General features: G+C 37.2%; 1 protein-coding gene across 1 annotated transcript in view; it reads left to right on the top strand.

Moving 5' to 3' along the window:
• UNC5D (unc-5 netrin receptor D) overlaps window positions 1-17,037 on the top strand; it is a 240,857-nt gene extending 223,820 nt beyond the window's left edge. The window contains exons 14-15 of the mRNA XM_021711370.1: window positions 3,574-3,752; window positions 16,833-17,037. Coding sequence (XP_021567045.1) covers window positions 3,574-3,752; window positions 16,833-17,037 — 384 coding nt within the window. The remainder of the gene's footprint in view (window positions 1-3,573; window positions 3,753-16,832) is intronic.
• Window positions 17,038-17,715: the final 678 nt, after the last annotated feature.

Here is a 17,715-nt window from a genome sequence, read left to right as displayed (position 1 = left end):
CCACTGAACCCAGCTAAGCTATAGATCTTAAATATTGATTTTAAGTCTAAATCAATGAAATAATTATCCTCATTGAAGGCATTTGATTCTTTATATCCAATATCACATCTATGATATCCCTTTATGCTCTTATCCAAATAATTTTTCAAATAAATAAATTCCTCATGTCACCCTCACTTAAAAATTATTTCAGTGACCAAGATAATATATCTTTTTTGCTCTTTAGAGTGGCCACTATCGTGTCAATCTTTCGAAACAGGTTGGTTCCCCTTAAATTTAACCCTAATGAATTAACTGATAATCATTCCCTATTGATACTGTAAAGTAACAGTATCCCTTCTAAAATTGTAGACCAGAGTAAAACAGTTTTGCAAATATTGAAGAGAAGTAGAATCTCAAGTAATTTATTTCATCATTCCTTATTAATGTAATATTATTAAAGAGTCTTTTTTTTTTCTTCAGTAGAAATAACCTAAATGGGAATCTCGCATGTTAAAATTTTCCCTTCAAGCAGTTCTCTTATCTTTCTTCCAAAAGTGGTAGAAGTTGGGGGATAATTTGTCTGTTACAACAGAGACAGAATATTTGGAATTTCTCATTGATTTACAACTCCCTAAGCTAACCAGGTACCAGCCGCTTATCTCAGATGTGCAGAGCATGAAAATCTACTGTTCCCCTGCATATTTAATTTAAACAATCAGAAAATGTGATGTATCTACAGGATCCTTATTACTTGGCCCAGGTGTCTGTTAGAATGCATCATAAATGTTATATAAAGTGTCATCCTTATGCATGAAAATATTTAAATTTTGAAACTTTAAGAGGGAAATGGAGGCCTAGTTATTAAAGTGTAATAATTGAAAAATTACTTGTTTTTATATTTAGTCTCATAACGCTTTATTCACCTTCAAATAAGACCACTTCATCCAGCTTTTTCTGAGGACATCATGCATCAAGATGGTTTTTAAAATGCCAACAGGAAACAAGAGCTTGGTCAATAATTTGCAGGTACCATGAAGGCTTTTAGAAGCCAATCTGGTCCCTTGGGATCCTTTGGCATGAACATTTGCAGTGTTTTCAGTTTCATTGGCAAGCTATCTTTGCTGGGGTTAACACCTTTTGGTGTCACTTTACAATGACAGCTACTGTGTTAACTTGTATAGAATTTGTTAATTTTTCTTCTAGTTTCTTCCATACACGTGAGTCAGAAAATATGCGAGGAAATTATTCCTACTTGATTTGCATTTTTAGAGGCTAGAATAAATTTTACAAACCATGATAAAAATGATGTATCTATCTTGTAACCTATTTTAAGCAGTAAGAAGCTGAGTTGGTTTATTTTATAACCATTCAATAGAACAGAATTGTCCACTCTGTCTGGAATAACCACCTATCTATCCGATTCTGTTCAGTTAATGCCTACCTTTCAACACCAACTCAAACACCTTCTCCATGAAGTCTTTCCTACTATAAATTCCTGAAGTATAAAGCTAATGTGACTCAGAGAACATTTCCTTTAGTCACCAGACTCTGTGGATTTTTTAGTGCTTGTCTTGAAGAAAGGTAACATAGTAAAATAAGTACTGTTGTAGTGAAATAAGTACTGGTTATTAAGATATCAGAATTTTAGTTTCACCTATGTCACAAGTTATCTGGATGAATGTTTCCAAGTTTTTTTTTTGAGTTGGAGTCTCACTCTGTCACCCAGACTGGAGTGCAGTGGCCGCTCCCGGCCACCGCAGCCTCGACCTGCTGGGCTCTGGCGATCCTTCCACCTCAGCCTTTCAAGTAGCCGGAATTACAGGCATGCGCTGCCACGCCCAGCTGATTTCGTTTCCAAGTTTTATAACCTCTGTGTAATCTACAAAAATACAAAAGAAAACCCCCCAAAAAACCTGATAAGGAAACTGAGACTGAGAGAGGTAATATAGCATCCAAGATAATTGAGCTAGGAAGTATTGAATCTTACTCCAAAGTGGGTCTTTATAATTCTAAAATCCATGCTTTTCTATTAGACTCTGCTAATCTCAAATACTAGAAGAGTTTTAATGAGCATTGTTCTATAATATTCCAGGAAGAGGACTGAAACCTGTACATAGTATATGTGTAATATAACATGTACTTTGAGTTTCCAAAAGAGGATATACAACACAGTACTTCTAAAATGTTTTGACCATGAGACTTCTTTTTCTTGGAGAGATATCCTTTAGATCTTAGACCTTATACTTTACTCCTTGTATTATGTTAATTTTGCTGCATAACAGATTTCCACAAATTTAGCAGTTTTTGTAGGTCAAAAGAGCAAGCATGGTACAACTGGGCTCTCTGATCAGGATCTCACAAGGCTAAAATCAAGGTGCTGGCCAGAGCATGTTCTCATCTGGAGCTCAGAGTTCTTTTCTAAGCTTATTCATGTTGTTAGCACCATTTAATTCTTTGCAGCTATAGGACTCAAGTCCCATGTTCTTACTGGCTATTGGCCAAAGGTCACTTTCAGCCCCTAGAGGTTGCCTGTAGGTCCCAGCCATACAACACCCTCCATAGGAGGTTCACAACATGACTGCTTGCTTTCTTGGCCAGCAGAAGACATGCCTCCAGATGAGAGCTATCTCTTCTCTCTTTTAAGGACCACTTGATTAGGTCAGGTCCACCTAAGAAAATCTCTCTCATAACTGATTCAATGCCAACTGATTAGGAACCTTAATCACATCAGCAGAATCCCTTTTGTTTTTTATTACAATCATGGAAATGATACAATCAGATATTTTTAAGTCCTTAACACTCTATTAGTCCACATAAACTTATTAGCAACCACTGCAGTCTGGCAAATTTCTATGTCATGACATGTTGGATATAATAATTGAATTGCTGTGATGTATGGAAATAAGAGATCTTCAGTAGACAGCTTTAAATCAGAAGCAGGGTAGCCTTCTGGGCTATACCACTACACTGTTTAGTCTATATGTCATCTCTGACTCACGGCTGGCTCTGTTTTACCAAAGTAATTTAATTCTGAAACAAAACCAAAATATTCACTATAAAATAACTCAACATTAAGGATGAGGGGGGAATGAACTTTATAATAATCAACATACAATCACATGCTTGCAGGTTTTCTGACATGGCACTTCCCAGCCAGCTCTCTTAATCAGGTCATTCATCATTGGTCATTTAAGATGATCAAAGAGTCATTCCTTATTCTGAATTGAAATCTGTCATTTTGTAGCTTCTTCCTACTGATTCTATATCTATCCCTGAGAGGGGGAAGGAAAAAAAAGTCCAATTCTGCTCTTACCTGACAGCTCTTTGGATGTTAGAAACTGGTGATTGTGACTCCCCTGAGTAGAAGATGCTGTTGTAAATCCCCAGTACACAATCTATTAGGCTACTAGAGAAGTTCTTTACTATCTTAGAAGAAAGGGAGACATATCAGTGTACTTTATAGAGTCCATCAAAATAGGCAGGCTTTTTTTTTTTTGCATGTGTGTTAACATAGATTTTCTTTAAAAATAAAAGTGTTGGTCATTAATACTTTCAGTTGGATCTTACCATGCTTTTTTATCTTGTTTATAGAGTGAAAGAGAAACCATCACTTTTTTTGCACAAGAGGACAGCACTTTCCCTGCACAAACTGGCCCCAAAGCCTTCAAAATTCCCTACTCCATCAGACAGCGGATTTGTGCTACATTTGATACCCCCAATGCCAAAGGCAAGGACTGGCAGATGTTAGCGCAGAAAAACAGCATCAACAGGTAATTGGGGCAGCTTCTGAAGGATAATTTTACTAAGACAACTTTGAAAAATAAAGTGGGCTAAGTGTAACCATGTGGTTTCTGGGACCTGATATCTTTATGAATTCCTTTGGTCATATTTCACCTGTGGCCCCACTAAGTACTTGGGAAAAGAACAAGCATATGGCTGTGTGTGGCATTTTCTGCTACCCAATTCTGTCTTTGGGGACATTATAAGAAATCTCTGCTTTGGTTCTGGTACCATCTCCAGGTTTGTTACTTGGGTCACCCAAATGTTGGCTTAGATTGTGTCATCTTGCTGTTTGTGAGTGATCAGAGTACTGTCTTAAGCCAGTGACACAGAAACAAAGAATCAAATGTTTCACACCGCCTTCCTACTGTCTTGTGACCTTAGACATTATTTAATCCTTGATGGGGACAATCTTAACCTGGAAAACTGAGTGCCTGGATACAAAAATAGAAAATTTGAGGATAACTCTCTGATCTAAAGCCAGAGGGCATTTTAGAAGCAGAAACTTACCAAGGCACCATGAATGAGGATGCTGCTAAAACGGACACTGCTCATTACCGTACCATCACTGTAGTTGAGTTGGGAGTGGAATAGAGATTTCTAATCGTCTTTATTATTTTAGATGAGCAAGGCAGAGGTGAGGTTATCCAGAGCAGTGCTGATGGGGCAAGCAGGTTTGGGCAGAGTTTGAGGGATAACTAGCCAGGAGAAGCATTGACAAATGACATCTCCTCTCTCTCTAACCCCCCTGCATGCCCAAAATGAATAGAAAAGAGAACAAGTTTTGCCAGGACCATTTATTTCCCTTTCCTTTAGTACTAATTTTTTTTCTTTTGAGGCAAAGCTTTATTTTCTTACTGTTTGGCTTGCTCTGTCATTTTCAATTTTTGTTCTTTATTTTCACAGACATCTTACCTGACTCTTTCTTCTCTGAAAGGAAGGTTAGATGTCTGCCAAGAAAGGATGGAGTGCTGCTCCTTATTTCAAAAGGGATCCAGAATCCAAGAACGAAGGGCCCAACTAGAAAGCAGTCAGGCTCAGGGAGGCAAGTCAAGACATAAGGCATTTCTGCAAGAGAAAACTGAATTTACAGAGACAGGCAAGCCCAAAAAGAATAGACACATTCTCAAATAGGCATATATTGAAAATGAAAGGACACAAAAATGTATGAATGGTACAGGGAAAAGAATTAGGTTGAATATTTCCCAGCAACTTTGACAAAGGATGAGATGTCTTGTATATAATCAGTGAGAACCATTACTATGTTAAGTTCACTTTCTGATCAACGTGGGGACAAAAATGAAAAACTAACCCAGAAAGCATAATTTGGGTTAAAAAAAAAAGAGAGAGAGAGACCATTGAGCAGGGACTTAGAAGATCTACATGGCAGCACTGCTTTCTCTACTACTACCAATCTACCTAAATCCTTCCTATGTTTCTTTTTCTAGGATATAATTCATAGAATTCAAATCATGTTAAGTCTCTAATTCATTCTGGCTATGAAAGTTTATGATTTTTAAGTCACCATTTAAAAAAAAATAATTGCCACAAAATACCTATGTATCCATGGATGCTGTCATTAATTTGCTGAGTGAGTGTGTACCTATTCCTGCCATGTTTCATTTTACTCTCCCTTTACAGATTGTAGCAAGTGTAGCAAGTCTGTAGCAAGTGCCTCCAAAACCATCAGTTTCTGTCCTTGCACAGTAGGGAAAATGCATTTCAAACTGGGAGTCTGAGTTTAACAACCTTTTGTGTCTGGGCACTAATGAGCAGTCAGTGACTCTGCCCCAGAGCATGCTGTCCCCTCCAGGATCTCCATCATAAACCTGAGTGTTTGGTATGCCTGTTGGCTTGCTTGTTTTTGTTTTTCTCTAAGATCCCATCTCCAGGAAAGCCTACATTAAAAAATAAATTAATAATAATAATAATTCATAAAACCTATTTTATGAAAGATTTCTAACCTAGTGGCCAGAATATATGGATTTTCAAATAATGATAGTTTTTCCCTTTGATATTTTCACAATTAATAGCAAATTAGCATAGCACAAATACATGTAATCTACTTCTGTCTTTAATAAGGTTAACATTTTCAATTTCAAGGAGTGGCACTTCCTGTCTTCCTCTGTATACTCTGGCTACACTCTCTACAAGTAGTCTAACTATGGAGTAAAAATAATTTAGGCTGGGGGCCAACAAACTTTTTTTTTTTCTGTAAAGGAACAGATAGGAAAGAGCTTAGGCCATATGAGATCTATTGCAACTACTCAACTCTGATGCTGTTGCAGGAAAGTAGCCAGAGAAAGTATGTAAACAAGTAGGCATGCCTGTGTTTTAGTAAACTTTTCTTTTTTAAATTTTACTTTAAAGATGTGGGGCACAATTCAGGTATACAAATGTTCATTATGGTATACAAATGTTAGGTATACAAGTGTTCATTATGGTATACAAAGGTTAGATATACAAATGTTCATTATGCAGTTTAGTAAATTTACAAAAACAGATGATTCACATTTAGCCTACAGTCCATAGTTTGTGGACCATACAGTCCATCAAGATAATACCTGGAGCTGAGGCTTCTCATTCAGCTCCATAGCCATACCTCTTCAGGGTAGGTTAGGGTCCTTTTCCTCAGGCTGGTAGTTGTAACAGAGATGCCCAACTAGATATTCAGAGAAGCAAAGTGGGACAACCACCCTGTACTCTGTTAGTTAATTCTCATTCTCGTTTCACAAAAATCATCAAGTTCCTTTTATGTTTTTATTACTGTACCAAAGAAGAAGGGATGTTTCAGATGTAATCCATCACAGCTTTCTATTATGTAATTCCAAATCGCTGTTATTGCTCTCTTATGGTTCCATGTAATGTAGTATGGAAGCAATAATAAATGTATGTTAAAAAATACAAATCCAAAATTATATATATGCCAATATTATTGGGTAAGAAAATCATTCTGTAGCATGGGATTTTATCAACTGTGGGATCACAGCAGAAGGATGAACACAGTCATTCTATTCAGAGAATTTACCTGCCTTGATCACGTGACAGCACTTTTACCTGTTTTCCTCCTTCCAATTTCCAAAAGTGTTAAAAAACTAGTAAAGCAACAGCTCTCAAATCACAAAGGAAGAGTCCCCAAAGGAGGTGGAGGAAAACATTTGCTTTTATTTTATTGCCAGTGAAAATGTTTCTTACCCTTCTTTTGGTAAATGCAAATGTCATCAGATGATATTCTGATTTTTTGCCAATCAAGTTTCTACTTAGATCTGAATAAGGAAAAGACAGGGATATAAATCTGAAAGCCAATGAGAGTGTAAGAAATGTCAGTGATGTGTGCTGTGTAAGACTGGCAAAACAGGTGGCCTTGCAACTTACCTAGCATGTGGATCACGCTACATAAGACACATAGCCATACATAACAGTTACAATTACAGAACCTGTGAGCAATCTATTACTCAGAGTTCATAAGTTGAGAATGCACATTTATTCTGTAAATTCAGCTGCAATAACTCTCCATTTCAGCATTCTTGACAAGGGTTTGGTAGGTAGGTAGGATCAAGAAATAAAATACAAAACTGAGTTTGTAGGTAGAGTTAGACGTGCTTGAGGCAAAAGTATTTCTCCCAATCTATACTTCCATAGCACTTTGTATATTTATTATAATTTTTAAAAATTCCTTTTAATGACAGGGTCTTGCCCTGTCTGTCACTCAGGCTGGAGTGCAGTGACTCAATCATAGCTCACTACAGCCTCAAACTCCTAGGCTCCAACAATCCTCTCACGTCAGCCTTCTAGGACTTTTTATTTTTTAATTACAGTTAAACATACAGAGATAGGACCATCTACTTAGGTGAAATTCAATAAATATTTCTTAAGTATATGATATGAACTCTTTTATAGGGTAGTATTCTTGACCATAAAACCTTGTCTCCTAATTAATAGCATTGATATGGATAAGCAATGAGAGATTTTGAATGTGGGTCCTAAAACAGGTTACATGGCTTATGCCATGGAAGATTTCTGTCTTTCCCCTCAGGTCTTTGACAGTACCTGAAGTTCTATTATTAAATCATTCTTCTATAAGGCCTCCTAATTTTCATATTCTAGAAACCCTTGTGAAAACACAGCCAGCTTGACCAAGTTGCTATGGGAACAGATGCATGAGATATGGGCGGATGGGTAGAGGGGAGACAGCCAAAACGGAAGAAAGAATTTCAAAATGGAAAGTAGCAGATAAATTGCATCTTATTAACAGTTTTTCCCAAGGCCCTCTGCAATTGTATACATGTTTGAAAATTTGTAAGCACTGTCAGGGAAACATATTTCTTATTGGTCAGCTAGTTAAACATCAAACTATTTCAGATATGAGGATTTTGAGGCGATGGCATAAAAATTGCAAACAAATGAATTCCTCAAACCCCATGGCTGATAAGCAGTGCTATAACAACTTGATTTCCATGAAATCTTTTAATAGGACCTTTAATGAGAAACAATCTTCTCATGTTGAGGTCCTATCTTTTTCATTTCCTCTGTCCATCCTCTTAATTGGATGCAAAGGAACAGTGAAATGGTCAGAGGTCAGTGGGAGAGGATGGAGGAAGGTCCAAAGGCAGCAAATAAATCTATTTCTGAGTAATTGTTAAGAATTCACTGGAGGTGGACTAGTCTCAGAGCCAGGTGTCTTTGGGGTGAAGGAAGAAGGGAGGAAAAGAAAGAGGAAGAAGAAGAGTACAGGATGCATATAGAATGCCTGTTTCACAGGTCAACCCCTAAGAGTGGTTACTTGGTGGCCACTGATACTAGATATTTTTATTCCTGTGTTTTGGCATTTACTGTGATCACACCAAACTAAGCTTCCTAGGTTCTATAAGCTAGAGGCTAGAAAACACACCCTAACTTTTAAATAATAAAAATGGGTATGAGGCTAGCATTTCCAAAAAACAATCCTCATGATTCTTCTAGGTAGAATGCAGAGGGTGGTAGCATTACCTAGATCCTTGGAGGCAAAATACGATGAAGCCCAAATCATATTTTCTGGTTCTAGCCCAGTGGACTTATGCACGTTCTGAAATTTTAAAAGCCCTTACAGTGAAGCCAGAGGAACTCAATACAGCAAAGTGGTGACTGTTTGGGCTTCATTCTGCCAAAATCAATGACTCATGAAACTGCTCGCTAATATGAAGCTGAAAACAGACAGCCCGGGGACACGCTTAGCCGTGAACAAGCTGTATATGGTTTGTAAGTGGCAGGTGTCCATCCTAAAGGCAATATGGAAAAGAAGCTTTTTATGTTCCTCCAAGAGAACTAAAGTTATATTCCCACTGTGAGCTCCAGGGGATGGTAACAAGGGGTATTACATTTCTTCTAGGCAGTGGGTGAATGTGTGCTGATCTTTGAAGGAATAGGTTTCCTTTCTTTAAGCTAATTGAGTTTTCAGAAAAGGTAGACACACCAAATCCCCTTATAGCCCAAATAATCAAGCTTGCCAACACAGTTGCAAATAGTACTGAAAAAGCTGACAATGTTGGTATGTCTGAATAAGAATGTTTTTTGTAATTTGAGGAAGTAAAATTATAGGAACAGTTTTATCTAATTTATTAGAGTGTCCTTTAAGTGATTAACTATTTCTTTTCAATTATTTGTGAGGTTTTATTGTCTTTATATTTCTCAAGTTGAGAAATTGTCATAGGCTTATCCTGTCAGGAGTGAAATTGGAGAATGAAAACAGGGATTGCAACTGGCTCTGTTCTCATTCGGCAATTTGCAGGCGGTCCTTGAGGTTCCAGGACTGTCATATATATTCCAAAGAAGGAAGAATCCTTGCTACTTCCTTTCAAAAACCAGATAATGAAACAGGCAAGAGGATAATGATGAGGGAAATGTTTTTGCCAAATTAAGTGGCCTAAAATAATTCATACTCCACTCTTAGGGTCAGGCATACTGGAACTCAGCATGTTTTTGGTTGCCTGTGTCCTTTTGTCTTGGGTTCTCCTGCCAACTTCCTCTCACTGGAATATACTGGGGGGCAACAGGGAGTTGGTTATATTATAGCCCTTTTTTCTTGTGTACTGGGTAGCTGTATCCTGAAGGTTGCTCTGCTGTTTGTTGACTACCCAGTGAGGGAGAAATTTTAGGATGAAAGCTTGATAGATGACCCAAATGTTTATGGTGTGTCCAATTACTGCTGTTGAGGATAAATGGCTCTTCTCTTTGATTTGCATTTAAAGAACCATATGGTGAGTTAGTTTTGGTCACATAAGAGGCTTTCACTAAATGAAACAATTCGGATGATAGCAGAGATATTAATATTTTTTTCATTATGACTATGTTTCAATTCCCTGTTTGGTGCTATACCGTAGGATTATGCACTGATTTTATAATGATGTTTCCTAATATATTATAAGCAGCTTACCTTAGTTTTCACTTTTTATACAGAAGAACGACTCAAAAATCTTTTTTAAAATATACTTTTTAGCAGCTTTAAAAAAGTATGAGTTAGATGTAAATGGCAATACTTTCTAGACTATAAACAAATAAACTTGCTGCCCTCATGTTACAGGTGCAAGTGTTCCCTTCTATTTGAAAATGTTAAGTGAAAGCCCAAATTCTGGATGAAATTATGTGTGTACCTGGTACAAGGAGTCTTCTTTGCTAAGGATCTTGGGCTGCAGCTCAAATGCAATTCCTTACTACATTTTAGTGTGAAATCCATTCTCACAAGCAGTCACAGGAAGAGTTTACAATTTGCAGATAGGTAGATCACCCTTCTGGTAGCAGTGCTCTGAGTAGTTCAAATAAAAGCTTTGTTATCTGGAATTTAGAATGAAAGGGAGTCTCTTGTAGGCCACATGCAGTCTGACAGACTAAGTACCCTGAGCTCCCGGGACACCAGCTGTGAGTACAAGGTGCCCTTGGTAGCGCTTCAGTGCACTTCCCCAGGGCTAAGACAGAACCTCAGCCCTGAGCCATCTTCTCCATTACTGTTATCTAATCTCTTTGTTAACTGATGGAGGACTTAGATGTACAAGTCCTGAAGACATTTGTATTTGAATACTGCAGGGATTCTGGAAGACCTGAATGCTTTCACTGTACTGAAGAAAGGGTGGATTCTCTAGCCACTTTTCCTTTTCATAAAATCATTCCTGCTTTGCAGTAGTTTAGAAAGATCCTATGTGGCATAAGTTTATCATGACTCCCTCAGTTCTTCACCACCTCTTATATCCCCCCAACCAAAAGAAAACAGAAAGCACAAAAAATTATTTCCAAAAATCCTCAAATGTAACTTAAGTTTTTGTATTAGTTTAATAAGGTGATTACTATGGAGATGTATTTTTAAAACTGAGGCTCTATATAAAAATGTAGTTTTAACACATATACACCATTACAAGTTAGCCTGTGTCTAGCAAGTGAAATTGATATGGTAAGGATTCTGCCGTGGCGTCCACATAAAACACAAGATTTTAATTGGGGTTAGGGAAGAGGTATAGAGAAGTTTCTGAAAGATTAAATTAGTTATGGTAATAAAACAAGTTCCCTTTGTATACACTCAGGTGTATACAAAGCATCTAAGCTCAACAAAACAAAATTTAATTTAATAAACCATTAGCAGTCAATGAATTTGCATGGATAACTGTATATATCTGTCTTAAAGCTTTAATTGACTTGTCCTTGTAGTATGAAGTTTTATCTGTACTCAGAGTTCCAAAGGAAAAGATGAAGTCATTGAGTCTATAGGACTTAAGGCAAATGAGTTGATGATATAGGATGAATCTAAAGCAATTTCTAAAATTAAGAGATTAGGCCATGTTATCTGTGTAGTATATAACATCTTTATGATACCACAAAAAATAAAGTTTAGTTTTCGGAATTATCTCAGTTGATCAGAATTAGAAAAGGCAAGGAGGAAAGTTTCCCTAGAGTTCAGTGCATAAAAAAAAATAATAAATAATGATTTGAAACATCTAAGATGAGAGTAATACATATTCATTCTTTACAGATTTCTCAAATAGAGGAAAAAAGAAAAGTTTCATTTTCAAGCATCCACCTGAATATTCAAGATTACTGTTTTTGCTAATGTCTTCGTTTTATTTCCAAAAAAATCAAACTCAGTAAATTGCTTAAAATCACCTATTGCTGTGAATTCTGTTTTGTAGTATATAGTAACAATGTTTCCCAAATTGTGTGTGCATTTACCTGCTGGTGCCCAATGTACCATAATCATTTTGACCAAAAAAAAAAAAAGGAGGGGGGGAGGTGACATAGATTGGGATCAGAATAATTTCACAAGGGTAGTATAGAGACAACCAAATGGATATAAGGCATATCAATTTTACAAAAATCACAGTGTATTTGCACACATGTAAGCAACAAAATAATTCAGTTACCCTTGAAAAATAGTCCATTACATTAGGATTTTAGGAGTTTTAAAAAATATAATCTGTTGTTGGCAAGTAAATATAGTTTAATAAGATGTCGATTAATTGCAAAAGTAATTCTTAATAAGGTTGAATTACTCTTCTATGTATATGCTAAAATTAAGTGGCATTTGAGATTTATGGTATGCTGAATGTGCTTGTGTAAATTCAAAGAATATATCTAAAACTTGCTTTAGGGAGTACATTTCACTTGCTACAATATGTTCAGAGATCTGTGCCAAGTAAGAGTGATATTTCTGCCTCTTTTGATCACTTAGCTTCCTTTAGCCTTGGGTGCCTAGTCCACAAATGAGGACACATTTGCAGGACTTCTCAGAACCAATTGGCTGGCAGGAGTCATTCTCCAGCCTTTCTCTTTCTCTAGACAGGTATACACATGCATATTTTCAATATTGTGTTGAAGCAATGAACAGAACCCTCAGTGTTGATTTCTTATGCCTCTCTAATAGTTTTATTATTGCATTTTTATGCCCAGGTCTTCCTGTCTTGAAATGTCAAAGATCCTCAAACATTTACTCAGGATAAAGCTTTCAGAGTGCTTGAGGCAGAATATAGAGATTGGGATTCAGCCATTTTGGTCATCTAGGTGATTATTTTTAAATATAGTACAAAGTACAAAGTTCAGTCTAATCTTTCAAATAGCTATCAGCCATGGATGTCTTGTTTGGGTTTTAAAAATATTGAACAGGGGTCAGCACAATGGCCTACAGGCCAGATCTGGTCTACCACCTGCCTTTCTATAGCTCTCCAGCTAAGGATTTTTTTTTTTTTTTGCATTTTTTTAATGGTAGGGGGAAAAAAGCAAAAGAAAAATATCATTGTGTGACTCACGAAAATTATATGACAATCAAATATCAGTGTACTACATAAAGTTTTATTGGGACATGGTCACATGCATTCACTTGCATATTGTCTATGGCTGCTTTTGCCCTATCATGGCAGAGTGAAGTCGTTGCAACAGAGACCATATGTGGCCCCCAAAGTCAAAAATATTTACTATCTTTTATTACAGAAAAAGGTTGTCAACTCCTTGTATAAAAGAGAGTGTAATTTGGGGGTTATTCATATTACAAGGATTCTAGTTACTACCACAAGGCACACATCCTTTGTTGTTCAGTAGCAAATCCAAACTATAAACCCTCAATAAAATTAGGAAAAAGCTAGGGCTATTTTTATTGCTGTAGGCAATTTTTATTGTATTAAATTTTCATAAATGTATTAAATTTTATTGCTTTTGAAACAACAAGGAAGTCATAAAGAATTATTTACCTATGCCAGGAACAGAGAAATGGTCATAGTCCTCATTTTCATATGGGATATGAAAAGACATTGTCACACAGACCACCCCAGACCACCCAGAATCTACTCAGGCCTCATCTCTCAGTTTGCTTCTTTCCCAGCTATTCAGTCTGTGTTCTACCTGGATGTCTTTTAGGGTGTTTGTAGGGAGATATAGCAAATTCCCTTACAAACATTTCTATATGACCAGGAAGAAGTGCCAATATTCCAAACAAATTTCTTTTTTTTTTTTTTTTTTTTGAGTGGGAGTCTCACTCTGTCGCCCAGACTGGAGTGCAGTGGCTGCTCCCGGCCACCGCAGCCTCGACCTGCTGGGCTCCGGCGATCCTTCCGCCTCAGCCTTCCGAGTAGCCAGAATTACAGGCATGCACTACCATGCCCAGCTGATTTTTTGATTTATTGTAGAGATGAGGTCTCGCTGCCCAGGCGGGTCTCGAATCCGCGGGCTCAGGCAATCCACTCACCTCAGCCTCAAAACAAATTTCTTAAACAGGAGGAACAAGATCCCTTCAACTACTCAAGCAAGGTCTCCTATGCCATTTCTGTTAGCGTAGAAATGAATAAACAAAGCCAAAGTGGCAGGGAGGGAGGAAGGGAAAGAGAAAAGAAAAATAAACTAGAGAGAATGTTTTTGAGCAGGTCTTCTCCCTTTTTCAATTAAAGCTTCATAGTAGGGGGAAGTTCATGTAGCCCTTATAATTATGCTCTCTGGCAACCACCTGGCTGTAAATAGTGTCCTAAGACCTTTGAATAAAATAGCACTTTATTCACTCAGAATTACAGTGTGTGTGTGTATGCACATGTGTGTGTGGCTCTTATAAATGGTAGCATGCCCTTAAACGCTTGCTTCTCTTACAAGTGCTCTTCTCTATGTGAATCCTCTTTGTGACTGTATGCTGGGTATGGTGAGGGAAAGTCATACTGTCCTAAAAACAGGCAATACCCGGATGAATCTGGAAAATCTTTGCAACTCATCAGAATGTTACTAGAGATGACATTTCTATCCTTCCTGTAAAAGTCCCTATGCAAGACAGTAACCTTTAATCTTTTGTGTTGTCTTAGTCTTCATCATAGCAAAGTTATTGATCAAAAGGCTACTTGTGTTTTGTTTTGTTTTTGTGTGTGTGTGTGTGTGTGTTTTTAACTGAAGTTGCCATATCATCTGAAAAAGGCGTTTAGTAATCAATTACTCAGCTGATGGATGTTGAATAAACAACTGTCACAGCATTATGATAAGTGGTAAAGCTGATTAGAAATGTGATCCTTGCTTTGGGTGTTTGTAGTCAAATTGGAAAGGCAGAGCTCACACACACCAGATGTATATAAGCTTTTTATTAACATGAAAGTTTAAGTGCAGAGTGTTTTACAAAAGCATAAATCATTTTGAAGAAAGAGGAGATAAGAATTGAACCACATATTGTAGGAAGGTATAATCTTGATAAACAGAATAAAGGGAGGAAAAGACATTCTTAGAGAACAGAATAGATTCAATAAAAGCAAGAAGCAAAGTATTATCTAAGTCAGGGTCAGTGGTTCAAAAAGAAAAAACAAACAACTTAGAAAATGTATATATAAGGTGAGTGAATTGCCTGAGCCTGCGGGTTCGAGACCTGCCTGGGCAACTTGGCGAGACCCCCATCTCTACAATAAATCAAAATGACCCGGGCGTGGTAGCGCGTGCCTGTATTTCCAGTTACTTGGAAGGCTGAGGCAGAAGGATAGCCAGAGCCTGGTAGGTCGAGGCTGCAGTGGCCAGGAGCGGCCACTGCACTCCAGTCTGGGTGACAGAGTGAGACTCCAACTCAAAAAAAAGAAAAGAAAAGAAAATGTATATAATTATAAATATTTAAAAGATATAAATATATATGACCCAGCAACCTCCCTTCTAGGAATATACCTGGAGGAACTCATTCTACATAAAAGATACCTGTGCATGAATGTTTATTGCAGAACTATTCACAATAGCAAAAGCATGGAACCAAACACGCTGCCCTTTGAAAGAGGACTGGACTTTTAAAATGTGCCACATATACACGATGGAGTATTATGTAGCCATAAAGAAAGACAAGATTATGGACTTCACAGCAAATAGGATGAATTTAGAGACCATCATACTCAGTGATCTATCACAGAGACAAAGATCTGAGAAACACATGTTCTTACTCATAAGTGGACCTTGAATGCTTATAATACTACAAGAAAGGGATTGGCAGTGGTGGGACACTGCCAAGGAAGCAGGGGGAACACAACATCAATAAGGGTGCATGATCCCATTCCAGGTGAAGTGAGATCCAATAGGAGCCCAAACTTCACCTGTATGTAAACCACTTATGTACCCAGTCCTGACTTGTGCCCCATATCTTTAAAATAAAATTAAATATATATATATATTGACATATATTTAAATACACACACACACACATACACATACACATATAGCTAGGTTGAGGCCGAAATGAAGACATTGAAAATAATTAGAGTAGGCATCTCATTGTTTGAGGAAATATAATTTGGGGCATATTCAAGAGTTTTGAGGAATTCTAAGGCTTTGACTATGATTCAGGTCATATAGTGATAGAGTATAAATTAGGTATAAGAAGTAAAAGTGGAGAGGAAACGTGAAGCTGATGACTATATCAAAAGGGAAGAAACAACATAAAAGGAACAGTAAAAACAAATGTCCTAGTGTGCGAGATTAGAAACATACTTGTAGAATACTGGGATACTCATTCTAGTTAGAAGAGGGACCAGTTTGGAGGTGTGAAGATGATATCAATTGTTGACACACTGAATTTCAGGAAGTGGAGAAATATCTCGTTGGAGCAAACTTAACATCATTTAGAGATTTATTACTAGCTCATACTGACCTATAAGATTAGTGCTATAGACTTAGATACTATACATTTGGAGTTGATAACTACCCCATTTAGTATGTGAGTCCACTGAGGAAGAAAATAAGACCAATAGTAATAATAATAATACTTTGACAGCCCTTATGTTTATCAAGGGAGAAGGGAATCAGATATTTTGAAAAATGAGGAATGAGTCACAGTATCACATAAACAAAATAGAGCGATTTTCATGGAATTGTCAAGAAGGAAATACACTTACAAATACAAAGAGCTCAAAGAAGGTGAGGAATAGGAAAAGACTTAGGAGCTAAGATTATTAGTAACACTCCAAAGTACAGTTTCAGCCCCATACATACCTTCCTGTAGCTTTTCTACCCCTATGTAATAATGGCTATTAAAATGCATGTTAATTTCTTTATGGCAATTTTTTTATTCCTTTATTTTCATTTTTGCTTTGTTCTTCTTTTTGTTTAACCCTATCTAGGAATCTATCTTATTTTGCTACACAAAGTAGCCCATCTGCTGTCATTTTGAACCTGTGGGAAGCTCGTCATCAGCACGATGGTGACCTTGACTCCCTGGCCTGTGCCCTTGAAGAGATTGGGAGGACACACACGAAACTCTCAAACATTACGGAATCCCAGCTTGATGAAGCCGACTTCAACTACAGCAGGCAAAATGGACTCTAGTCCACTTCCTTCTGTGAGACAGAGTGATGGCCAGCTTTGGGACATTTGCTTTAAATGAAAAAGAAAGAGGCAGCTTTCTGCCCAGTGGCATTGGGGGAATTCAGCCTTCATTTAAAATCAGTGGGATTCCCTGATTGAAGAAACTGAATTTTCTATAGGTAAAACATATTAATAGGGAAAAATTCAAGCTTTCTTAGATATAAGAGGGCTCTGTGTCTCCTTGGATTCTGTGATTGAGGTAACTCCTCAGATTTGGAGGGGCAAGAATAAAAGAGAGGGCATATCTTGACAGAAGTAGCTGTGGAAAAAGATGAACTACAATAAGACCAGGAAGGCAGAGATTGATTAAGTGCATGTTTTGAAACAGGTTTGTAATGGTGTGCCCCAAAGGCCCAGCTGATGCTGGTACCAGATTGTCAGAGTATTCTACCAGCTGGAATCTATGATGTCAGGATCATGGTGAAATTGGCTTTTAGAAGTAAAACAGGGCTGCCTACCCATTTGTATGACTTCAGTAATGTCAAGGAGGGCATTTAGAATTTAGAATCTGAGCACATCACACCAGCACCAATTCCCTGTTTCTCCTAGCCACTTATGGAGACACAATGGAGAGGTAAGATAGACCATAAACTAGTTCTTTTTTATTTTTTTATTTTTTTATTTTTTATTTTTTGAGTT

The sequence above is a fragment of the Carlito syrichta genome, unplaced genomic scaffold, assembly GCF_000164805.1.
Source record: "Carlito syrichta isolate Samal-C Ts95f unplaced genomic scaffold, Tarsius_syrichta-2.0.1 Scaffold302094, whole genome shotgun sequence".
In the NCBI taxonomy this organism is placed as follows: Eukaryota; Metazoa; Chordata; class Mammalia; order Primates; family Tarsiidae; genus Carlito; species Carlito syrichta.
This window is presented reverse-complemented; position numbering and strand designations above follow the sequence as displayed.